At 42.0% G+C, this 12,319-nt stretch overlaps 1 protein-coding gene and 1 long non-coding RNA gene across 7 annotated transcripts in view; one reads left to right on the top strand and one right to left on the bottom strand.

Moving 5' to 3' along the window:
- LOC135982345 (uncharacterized) overlaps positions 1–12,319 on the top strand; it is a 51,114-nt gene that overhangs the window by 19,819 nt on the left and 18,976 nt on the right. For 2 of the 4 annotated variants that reach the window (XR_010599634.1, XR_010599632.1), the window contains exon 3: positions 9,795–10,087. The exons of the other annotated variants lie outside the window; for them this stretch is intronic. This is a non-coding gene — a long non-coding RNA (uncharacterized LOC135982345). The remainder of the gene's footprint in view (positions 1–9,794; positions 10,088–12,319) is intronic. 4 annotated transcript variants of the gene reach the window in all.
- Positions 4,371–12,319, bottom strand: part of ARHGAP18 (Rho GTPase activating protein 18) — a 131,327-nt gene continuing 123,378 nt past the window's right edge. For all 3 annotated transcript variants that reach the window (XM_005280237.5, XM_005280239.4, XM_005280238.5), the window contains 2 exons: positions 11,522–11,583; positions 4,371–6,901 (listed from right to left, as the gene is read on the bottom strand). In XM_005280237.5, coding sequence (XP_005280294.1) covers positions 6,810–6,901; positions 11,522–11,583 — 154 coding nt within the window. In that variant the 3' untranslated portion in view covers positions 4,371–6,809. The remainder of the gene's footprint in view (positions 6,902–11,521; positions 11,584–12,319) is intronic.

Consider the following 12,319-nt stretch of genomic DNA (forward strand, 5'->3'; position numbering starts at 1 on the left):
TCTATACAGCTAGAAACAAAGAATTTTGACCATACTTAGAGGATGGGGGACACTATCACTGGAAAGCAGTGACTCTGCAAAAGCTTATGGGGGTTGTGGTAGATAATCAGCAGAACATGAGCTCCCAGTGTGATGTTGGGGTCAAAAGGGCTAATGTGATCCTTGGATGCATAGACAGGGGAATCTCAAGCAGGAGTAGAGAAGTTATTTTACCTCTCTATTTGGCACTTGTGCAACAGCTGCTGGCACCCACAATTCAAGAAGGATGTTGATAAATTAAGAGGATTCAGAGAAGAGCCACAAAAGTGATTAAAGTGGTGGTGGGCAAACTACGGCCCAGTGGCCACAACCGGCCCTCCAGACATTTTAATCCGGCCCTTGAGCTCCCACCAAGCAGTGGGGTCCAGGGCTTGCCCCGCTTTGGCGCTCCAGCTGGGGTCTTGTCCCACTCCACACAGCTCCCGGAAGCAGGTGTATGTCCCCTCTCTGGCTCATATGCGTAGGGGCAGCCAGAGGGCTCCGCATGCTGCCCCTGCCCCAAGCGCTGCCTGTCCCCCGCAGCTCCCATTGGCCAGGAACCACAGCCAATGGGAGCTGCAGGGGTGGCACATGTGGACAGGGCAGTGCGCAGAGCTGCCTGGCCACAGCTCCGTATAGGAGTCGGAGTGGGGACATGTTGTTGTTTCTGGGAGCCGCTTGAGGTAACCACCGCCTGGAGCCTGCCCCCCAAGCCTCTCCTGTGTCCCAACCCTCTGCCCCATTCTGATTCCCCCTCCCACCCTCTGAACCCCTCGGACCCAGCATCCTCCGGCAGCTCCAACCCCTCATCCCCAGCCCCACTCCAGAGCCCGCACCCCCAGCTGGAGCTCTCCTGCCCTCCACGCTCCAATTTTGTGAGCATTCATGGCCTACCATACAATTTCCATACCGAGAGGTGGCCCTCGGGCCAAAAAGTTTGCCCAATCCTGAATTAAAGCCTTATAGACATAGTCTCAAGGAGCTCAATCTATTTAGCTTAACAAAGAGAAGATTAAGGGGCAACAATTACAGTCTGTAAATACGTAAATGGTTAAAAAATATTTAATAATGAGCTCTTCAATCTAGCAGAGAAAGGTATAACTTGATACAAGGGCTGGAAGTTGAAGCTAGACAACTTCAGATTGGAAATAAGGCGTATATTTTTGACAGCGAGAATAATTAACCAGTGGCACAATTTACCAAGGGTCTTGGTAGATTCTCCATCACTGACCATTTTCAAACAAGAGTGAATGTTTTTCTAAGAGATACGTTGTAGTAATTATTCTGGGGAAGTTCTCTGGCCTGTGTGGTACAAGAGCTCACCCTAGATAACCCCAATGCCCCTGGAATCTATGCATCTTTTCTAAATTTCTTTCTGGACTGGGGGAAAATTCCCTCTGATTGGCTTCCTTCCCTAATCAGGGCTGTAGCTGGAGGCAGGTACAGCTCTCCTCACCTCTCCCCCCCCCTTCCCCTCCAGGAGCTGAGAAGATTTTTGGGGTAGAGGAGGCAGAGAGAGAAGCCGCCACCACCCTCACAGGAGGGAGAAGAAAGAGTTCAGGGCAGCTCTCATGTTAACAAAGGGTTAGCATCTCTCCCCATCCCCACAACCAGATCTGGGAAGCAGGAGGGTGTGTGAAGAGTATTTGGAGCTGCAGCCTGCCCCAAGCCTGGGAAGGGGGAGAAGTGACTGCTTCAGCAGCTGCCCATCCCCCCTAGCCTCAGATGCTGGCAATGAAAAGACCTCAGGAGCTGCACAGGTAGCAGAGGTGGGGCTAGGAAGGACAGAACTGAGTTGGGAGAGGGGCTGTGAGGTTCATAATTAAAAGCTGGGATGGGGAACAGGCAGATATGGGGTTGGAAGGACACAGAATTAATGAGAATTCTGGGGTTTGGTGAGCAGCTGGAAGCTCCACATGATCAAGTAGCCAGCAAGAACTCCTGCAGTGCGGGCTGGAATCCCCTTAATCAATAAATTTGGGAGAGCTGGCAACACTAATTGTCTCTCTCTCACACACAGCCAGATGGACAGGAGTTCAAAAATGAAGACAGGGCACACACAAAAATCACACTACAGTCTTTAACAAAATCTCATTATTTTGCGGGGAGGAGGGTGTCTGACTCATGAGTTTTGAACTTTTGGGGTTGGCAGTAGCGTATTAAATTCTTCTGGATTTTTTTACAGCAATTGCTGGAGAGCCCTATTGAATTGCTTTCTATGGCAATTCCCCTTTTGGCCTTAGGGCAAGTCACTGAAACACAGTTTCCCAGCTGTAAAATGGGAATGATACCAATTTTAGAGGGGTTTTATGATTACAAGTTTGCCCAGTGCTTTGCGTCATTTAAGTACAATGCTGTATAAATATTTACTAAAATTTTCCAGCTCAGAAGCCAATACACTTGATATTCACTGGATAAAATACTTATATCAGTTGCATGGTGTTTCTATCACTCCTCTCCCAACTTCCCAAAATATATCATGCTTTCCACACATGCTATGTCATTTACCCTTCCACCTGCACACACACCCTCCCACCACCCACGTTTCTCAGCATCTTAATGGAAACTTATCTACATGGTTGCCCTACCTGCCATCTGTTCCGCACATCAGCTATCGTTGTGGTAGGTGGGTCATCCTGAAGCCTCTGTCCCTGGGGTGCAGATCAGTGGGACATGGAGTTTTGAGGTGGTGGCTCTCCCCTGCCTGGCAGAGGTCTCCCCTTGCTGGTGTGTGCATATGTGTGTTTAGAGGATGGGGCAGGAGAGTTGGACTGTCCTGGCTGATGTTTGAGGTGGGCTGGGGGTAGGGGGGTATGAAGGAGGTTGGAGAAATGTGGCCCCTGGCTTTCTCCTGTTTGTGGTTATTTAGTCATTTGGCTGGGTAGGCAAACATTGATCCATAGCGAGATGGCTACAGCCACAGGGGCTAGCAGTCCTGGTTTAGCTGGGACACACACGGGTTTTTAAAACTCATCCTGGCTAACTGGTGTTGTAGCTAATGTCTGAGGTCTGCTTGGCAGCAAGAAGCTGCCCCCCCCCCACCCCCGCACAGCAGAGCAACAGCTCCCTCCCACCCTCAGGCTACTTCTCTTCTCTCTCAGCAGCAGCTGACCCCAGCCTTTCTCCTGCTGAAACCTGCAATTTTAATATGCTGAGCTGGCCTGAGGTTTCTGGAGAGTTTTAAAGAGATATCTCATTCTTTGAGACACACTTTTAACATAAAGGTTGTGGTGTATCTGTGGGAAGGGGGTAAGTAGCTCGATAAAACAATTCAGAAGCGTTTGAACAACAGGCTGCTGGAATACAAAGAGGACCCTTGAAGTATGAGGCCCTGATGAATTCCACCAGGCTTTAGTCTATAACCTACTCCTGACACCAATTCAACTAGCTCTGCACTAATGGTGTGAATGTTAAGGAAAGTATATCCAGATCTCTTACCGTGGTTCAAAAACCGTTGGAGTGTGGTTAGATTAGGAAGCATCAGAATGACCTTTGGTTGAAGAGGCTAAATGAGATTTCTCCATCGTCAATGGATTTAAAGCAGAAAAGAGCTTAACCTGCAAAATTCAGAACCATATTTCAAAACTCCACACAATGTGGAGCTGTTTGGATTTGGAGTTTCAGTTTGGACCCCTCTCTAACATAAAACAAACATCCTCTCCCTCTTTCCAACCCGTTGAGTTTACAGCAAATAAGTGCTACAATTGCCAAGTATGAACTTCATATCTTCTGGTGTGGTAAATCTTCTAAAAGTAGGTCAGTTCTCTCGCTCCCCCACTGTGGTGCTTTCTGGAAGATGGTTGCATGATTTTCAGTCTCATTCATATCACCTATTTTATGCCAGGGTTAGATGAAGTAACCTAGCATCTGGATGATGCACTGCAGTACATCGCCAGATTCAGACAAGTGAAGGGCAACTGCCAAATTACTTAGGCTGACCAATCTCGCCGATACTGTCTTTTCATTACAAAGGGATTTTATGAGCGCACTCCCATGCTCTTTGGTCTTCACTTATGCACTGGCTGTATTTTACCGTTAAGTTTTGAATAGTATTTAGAGGAAATGCTGAAGGTGCCTGCTTCATTATATATATACACTGTAAGTATATATTGTAGTTTGGTGGGTCAAAACCCACACTGAGACTGCAATGTAGTACTAAGATGGAGCACCCTGATAAATAAATAATCTTCTGTTTAAAATGAGGTCCCTGGCTGTTGTCCAATTGGGCATTCAAACCTCCAAGGCTGTGTGGACTATTACAGGGCACATAAAAGTAACACATAAGGAAATACGGAATATAGTAAAACATTAAGTGTGTTCATAAGAAGAAAAAAATACCAAGTAAACCAGTCTTCAGCTGAAACATCTCTTTTATATATAAAGCTATAGACTACCCGTACGGATTATGAAGTGAGGCAGTCAAAACAAAAAGTTCGTTCAACAACTAGTCAGCATTGCTTTTGTGTACATTTCATAGGCATAATAATTAAAATAAGAGAATTAAGAAAAAAACATTGAATTATAAAAATTCTTTTTAAATAAAAAAAAAAGGTAATGGCACTAAACCAGCAACAAAGTTATTTAAATTATCTAGCCACCAGGGTGAAATTTTACAGCTGTTCTTCTCATCAGCACTTTGTTCCTGATTAAAATAACATCTAGAGTTCCAGTAACATGTAATCTGTTTTTTAAAGAACTACAGATAAAGTATTATGAACACACACAGTTTGTTGTATTACACATCTAAATTGCCTTAGATTCATTACATTCTAGACTCATAAATATTTGCTCAAGCATTTTTTTTGTTTCTTCCTTCCTTCCTTCCTTGTATTTACAGTATAGTCTTTGTTCTATCCACAAGACTACTTGTGTTATAGAATCCCTGGGAACAATTCTTCCTGCCTCATTGCAATATTCTCTGCTGTTTTGATTAAAAACAAAAACAGAAAAATACCAAAAACACAAATTGTTGATTTGTTGTGTGTCTTACCTAAATGGAATAACTAACAAGCAGATGTGCACAAAACTCTTTCTATAAAGAACACATTCTATAACCTTTACAGTTATATTCTATTGCAGATCTATGTTGCTGATGCGACAGACAGTTCTAACAGTGTAATTTTAAGTTCACTTGTGAATAATACAGTGTGAGAGCCTGATCCAAAGCTCGTTGAAAGATTCCCTTTGATGTCATTGGTTTGAATCAGGTCCAAAAGGCCTGATTCTTCCCTTGGACATGTATGCAAGACTCCCTTTGATTCAATGAGATCAATGTAAGTATGTCCAAGGGGAAAATTGGTTCAAAGGGTATGTTTTTGCTGCAGAGTTAGATCAACCAAGTGGCACCGGCATTGATCTAGCTCAGGAGAGTAGCCACGCTCGAGTTACTGGGACTCCATTGGTGCTGCACTCATGTGTGTGTGTGGCGCTAAGGGCATATCCCATGTTTCTTCACCCAGTGACTTTTGGGACTAGTTTGTCCTTCTGGGGACATGGGGGGAATTGTGGGAAAGCACTGATAGACTATCAGCTCTCTAGTGGTTTAGCCTTCATCCTCATTGCAAAGTGGGCAGGTTACCAACCCAAGTGAAAGCAGAACTTGGGCTTTAGCCTATACCCCAGGATGGGCCAGCTAGCCCAGGTATAAAGCACCACTATAGTTAGGTAAGAGGTTTTTGTGTGTGGTCAGGAGCCAGTTTAGCGGCAACACCAAGTAAGAGCCTCGGTTAACTCTGCAATGAAGTCATGCTGTGTGGGGGTTTTGATAGTTTGCTAAATGTGAATTTCAGACCACAGTTACTCACCACAGTTGTTTTATTTATCCTGAATGTTTGTGTTCTGCAATTCATAAGTAATTGGCAGTTTTTGGCAGTTCACAAAATGTTTTGAAATCTGTCAGATGGTCTAAGAAAATCCAAAGTAGGGTTCACAATGTCCCTGTATGGCACCATAAAACAACTCAGTGCCTCTACATTGTATACGAACATTCCAATATTAGAAAGAACACTACTAAGGGTTGTAGGCTTTCAAATGGACCTTGACATGTGATCCCATTTAAAAATTCTTTACCATCAAGAATACAATCAAATCACCAGACCCATAATATAAAAGGGTGTGCAACTTAGTTTGTCTAGCAGGAATGCTGGGCAGAAATAGAAATAGAAGTTTTCACAAAAAAAAGTTGCTATCAGCCAATTTTCATCAAAATGTACCCCAGGAGAAAAAAATTGGGGCACACTTATTAAGACAGAGACAGGATATATTACATTACAGTTTGTCTCCTTTGAATCTCACAGTGACAGGAAACTTTATGTCTCTGGAATCATACTTTTTATTTAATATTTACATTACTGTAGCACTCAGAAGCCCCAGTCAGGATTGGGTTCCCCACCGTGCTAGGCGCTATAAAAATACACATATAAAGAAAGACAATACAGCTCTCTCTAGTGCAAAAAGATTATAGATATGAACATAAGACCTGCCAGATGGGACCATTATCAAGGTACGATGGTTGTCACTGAAAAGTCAACATTTAACTTCAGATACCATGAAATCACTCCTGAGTCTAAATATGTGTGGCGGGGAAAGCTAGAATCTCAGATATTGCTGCATGGTGACTGTGGTAAATGTTGCCAAGTTAGTGGAAACCACTTGTAAGTGTTTTAATAAGCTTGACAATATTCCTTTAATAGTACAATGCATTTGAATGATAAAACAACATCCTGTCCTTTTAGAATACACAGTATTACGAAGTCCAGTCCACAAATTTTCTTTTGTAATTTGTTATGAGTTTAACTATGCTTGCACTTTATAACCCACTCAGCATTTGGGTTGAGTTGGTACAGGTCCTTCATGTAGGTATCATCATCAAGGCAGCGTTCTCCTGATAAAAAAAGATGTGTGATTAGATTTAGTACACCTAAAAAAGGGAATTTACTTTCAACATTCATAGAACTATTCCAATCTATTTAGGTTTTTATACTGAGCCCATCACCATGATATCTAACAAAGCGGACGAAAAGTGATATCAAGAATTACTCTCTTATTTTTCTCTCCTGACTCGAGGGGGCTGTACTTAGTGGGATTCTTTAATTATCTTGTCCATAATTAGGTTAGTTCCTTCAGATAATGTAAACTGAGGTATTCCATTGACTTAAGTGGATCTACGCTGATTTACACTAGCTGAGGATGTAAAGGTTTGAAGGTTGTTATATCTGAAGGTTGTTATATTTATGGTCATTTTCAATTCCTTTGGAGGGGAGTTCAAGAGGTGGGGCCTCTGACCAAGAAAGCTGTGCACCTTACCACTCCCAGCTCTTACTTGATCTTGTTGTTAACAGTTCCTTTGTATCCAATGTGCACAGCTGTGTTGTGATAGGTCAAATCATGGAAAGAAAAGCAGTTTAACTTCTGCTGATATTTTATCCTAGTCTAGTGTCTAGTAGCTGTTACCAAAATAATAATTTAAGCATAAATGAACTAAGAGTATTGCAATGATTAGAAAGGCAGCAAGTCAATATTAGTAAAGGTAGAACCATGAATATATCGCTTTGTTTGGGTTGTAGTCTTCTATGTTCCCAAGTTCTTCAAGGAATTATCTGATATATATACACGTATTACATACGCAAACTATGCTGAAATATTATTATTAAGGTTGCAAAGTCAAGCATTCAAAAGTTAGGAAATGCCAGAATTAAGGTTGCATGAGCAACTTTAATTCAGCCCCCCTGTGCACACGCATTAGATACAGTCGTTAATTTCATGACTGCGTACCTAACACAAAGGCTGCCCTCTTGCCAAACTTCAAATCCCCGCTTCAAACATGAAGGCACAAGAGCTTCTCACAGAAAAGGTTAACGTGGGCAGTTTTCTCTAACCTTGTTATCAGAAATAGCCTATCCATTTAGGATGAAATTTCTCCTCCCTCTCTCTGCCTCCTCCCCCCCCACCCCCACCCCCAAAAAATCAGCCTGAGGCAGACACACAGCATGGAACATTTCAGCCCGAACTTTTAAATTTTTGCAAAGTTATAAGCAACTGAAAACAGGGTCTTCTAATGGGTAGTGTCAGGCAACCTGCTGATGCTACCAGCCCTGCATAGAATATACATGAAGGAGGAAAGACTCAGCAGCAACAATCAATAATTAAATATATTGGTCATGTTGCTGCATTTTATAGTGAGCTGTTGGTTCTTTCCTCTTTTGTGCAATCTCTGCATGAGTTTGCTATGTCATGAAGAAAATGACAGCCAAGAGAAGAAGAGCCAGGACACAATAAATGAAAAGAGAGTCAGCCTGTCTGCCTGCCCAATAGCTTAGTCAGGAAGCTTCTCTTCACCAACCCCCTAGTAACTGCTACAGTAATTAGAAGTAGAAAACATAGGGAGTGATAAAATGCAATTATCACAAAGGTTTATTAGCAAAGGGGAGGATTACTCAGGAGGCTTCCAGCATTCCACTATATGCCATAACAAGCTTGCAGAAAATCTCCAGCTTGCCACATCTTCACTTTAACAGGCACATAGAGTAACTACATTTCAAGTAGAGAGACTACTCAATAAACCGGTTTCTTCATTACAAAATAAGCAACCAGATAGAAATTAGCAGTAAAAATTTCTCTCTCATACACACACAGCCCTACTCCCACAGCTCTTCCCAGTATTACAAAATATGTGTACTCAGATTATATACTATCATTACACACATACATGCAAAGCAACCCAGTGTTATTTATATACATATATTATATACTATCACATTATACCTGACATGTAGTTCCATATAGGTCTCATTTCCACTGAAGTCAATTACAAGCTCTTTTTCTATAATATTAATATTGCTGTAAAGTAAACAAATGCTCCTCTCCTAAAAACAGCCTTAAGGAACTGAGAAGACAGTCTTACTTGACAGATACAGAGAATCTGTGCAGACAGACATGGAGAACCTGTGCAGTCATTTGATATAAATGAATACTATTTTTTTTAATCAGGCATTAGGCACAGAATAAAAACCTTTGTGACTAGTTGCCCTTAAAATGCTGTATTAGAAAAACTGAAGCATCTCTATAACATATTGTAATATGTGCCTATAATAAAAGCTGATATTGTAATGATTTTTGGTTTTGATATAAATGTTTAAACTATTTTTAAAGCAGTGACACGGAAGAGAAAAAATAGATTAGCATCTGCAGCGAGTACAAAAGTATTACGTTTTTGCTTAAAGATATACATTTTGGTAAACTTAACAGGCCACAGTTGTTAGAAAAAACAAAGTAAATCTAATTCATGTTGTCTAGTTTATGAATGATTTTTTAATTTGCTCAGCCTGTTAAAAATTTGTGGTTAGGGAGTGATTCTCAGTGTAGACTTTAGAAAGACACACTTTTTCATTCATTAAAGAAAAATTCTAGCACTGCATTCAAAATGGTGTTCTGGCATTAATTATACTAAGCCACTCTCTTGTTATAATAGCCTGTTATTCAGAGCTAGGAAACTTGCATCACAGGAAGGCCAGGGAATCTTTCCCATTGACCGTGACTTCCCCTGTGTTTGATGTGGAACACAGGAGTGGAGGTTGTAAGGGAAGCTCAAACAGTAAGCATGAAGATAAAGACAGTTTTATTGTTCAGTGCGCTTAAATATTTCTCCTTTTTAAAAATAACTCATCAGGAGAAGCTATGACAACGTCTCTCTCCTTATGGGGAGATTATAAGATGCTATGGGCTATGGTGCCACCTACATGCTGATGACACCAGCTCTGTGCTTCCTTCTCACTAAGGTCTCCCTGATGCCTTATCGGAATAAACTAGGGCCATGGATTAAAAAGCAGCTGGTTCAGGCTCATCCCAGGCAAAACAGAAGTGATGCCAGTTGGCAGGAGAGAGCACTTCAGAGAAATGCGAAAGCCTGTGACCATGATCTCATCTCTTCTCCACACTCAAAGCTTTTGGACTCTTCTCAAAGCTTTTGGACCACCTTTTCTTCTCTATGACTGGCAGGAATTGGTAGTAAGCTGTCCTGCCAGAAGAGAACCATGCTTTCATCACCTTCAGACTGGACTACCCTTATAAGGTAAACCTGGTAAATACCAGGAAGGCTGTCCAGTTATTACAGTTTGTATGGTATTTAGCAGCCTAACTGCTGAACAAGACAGACCAACTTTGCCCTGGTTGCCTGTGCTGCTCTGGGTCCAATTCCAGGTTCTGGCCCTCATCTACAAAGCCCTGAATGATGTGAGCACATTACTTCAGTGACCACCACTCTCACCTCACACTGGCATGGAAGTTGCCATCAGTAGGGACTCTTCTGCCCAGGGTAAAACTTGTAGGGGCTGGTACAGAATGTTCTTTTTAGATGGCATAAAATGATAGAATCTGCTCCTGCTGTGGCTCGGACAGAGGTCATCGTTAGGGTGAGTTACAGACTTCACTTCTTCGTGTCTGTAATGCTAATACACCTCTACCCCAATATAACGCTGTCCTTGGGAGCCAAAAAATCTTACCGTGTTATAGGTGAAACCGCGTTATATCAAACTTGCTTTGATCCACCGGAGTGCGCAGCCCCGTCCCCCCGGAGCACTGCTTTACCACGTAGGGTGACCAGATGTCCCGATTTTATAGGGACAGTCCCAATTTTTGGGTCTTTTTTTTTATATAGGCTCCTATTACCCCGCACCCCCGTCCAGATTTTTCACATTTGCTGTCTGGTCACCCTATTACCACGTTATATCCGAATTCGTGTTATATCGGGTCGCGTTATACTGGGGTAGAGGTGTATATGTGGCATGTGGGGGGGGGGAACTGAGAGTCGGGCCCTTCAAGTAGGAAGTTATGAAAAAGGAAGAACGGACAGAGAGTTTCTGGTTGGAGCATGCCTTGTATATAAACTTGTGGGTAAAAACATTCATATAATGAATGATGGACACTTTAGAAATGCAAATAATCACAAATAAATACTAATAGGAATGCCGACTTAGCAGATATCCATGATATAGATTATTACATGCCTTTGACCTACCTCTTACGATCCACTTTGGGCTTGATTCATCTGTGAAGGAGGACTGTGATACGATGTGCACCCTTGCCCATGCAACCTTGAGGCACAAAAGATCTTTCCCCAGACATTTTTGCATGTGGGAGCCTAGACAGGGTTCCATAGAACCAAAGCCAGCAGAGGGTGCCAGTGTTGAATCAGCGAACCCTCTGGATGTGAATATTCTGGCCCCTACTCCCTTTCCTTCCAGCACTGCCCATCTTTTAAGCTGTGCCAGGTGGCTCTGCATGAACATGCAGCTTACTGGGGTCCGGGGAGCTACTGGTGAACCCATGGAATGAATGAATCAAGCCCATAATTAATTCTAAACTTTATGAGCCAAACTTTTGCCTCATTCACACCTACATGCACCCACAGCGAAGTCAATAGGGGTCATGTGGATGTAACTGAGGGCAAAGTTAGGCCCAAGCAATCTCATTTCAGCAAGGGAATCTGTTGAGAAATCATCCTTACCAATATTTCCTCCAATTTCATATAAAAATACCTCTTCTTTCTTGAGAGCTTGGACAACTCCACTGTTAGGAACAAAACAAAATGATTAGCTATCCCACCAAATAGCTTGCAATCAAACCACTTAAATGTGCCTGGGAAATGCGATGGTAGTTAAGGAAACTGACAATGCATCGAAATTATCTCCCCATTTCTATTTTACCCATCTCTGCACATACAAAAAGGAAAAAGACTATCACACCAGTATGATAATGCAAACAAGAGTAATCCTGCATAGTAAATTATAAAGAAGAAAAAGAAATCAGACTTGAAGGAATTGAGACTTTTAGAAAAGATTAATCTTTTTATTGATAGTTGGTGGCAGCCTGACTTTGTGATCTTTGGCTCTGCTCGAAATTTTTTATTTTTTTTTACTGTTGCTGCAAAAATGAGTTCTCCCATCATACATTTCATATCTCTGATATAGCAGCACAAATGTGTAGGGGAAGTCGTAATCATGCTCTTATTTTCCTTTTTATTTTTCTGTAACTAAAAGGGGGGCAAACCATAATTCTTTCCAAAACTGGTGGTGAAACCAATAAAATCCTCATCTGATTGCGATGAGATGTGCCAACTTGCAGCTGAAAGGAATTTTTTGCCAAAATCATAAGCCCCTTTAAAAAAAATAATTTGGATAAGAATAAATTCTTAATCTTGAGAAGAATGGAATGCTACTACATCACCATTAATAACTATATAAATGATGTAGAAACTGAAAAGTTATTTTGCATGACCTCCCTCACACTCACACACACACAGTAG

This window comes from Chrysemys picta, chromosome 3 (genome assembly GCF_011386835.1).
Source record: "Chrysemys picta bellii isolate R12L10 chromosome 3, ASM1138683v2, whole genome shotgun sequence".
Classification (NCBI taxonomy): domain Eukaryota; kingdom Metazoa; phylum Chordata; order Testudines; family Emydidae; genus Chrysemys; species Chrysemys picta.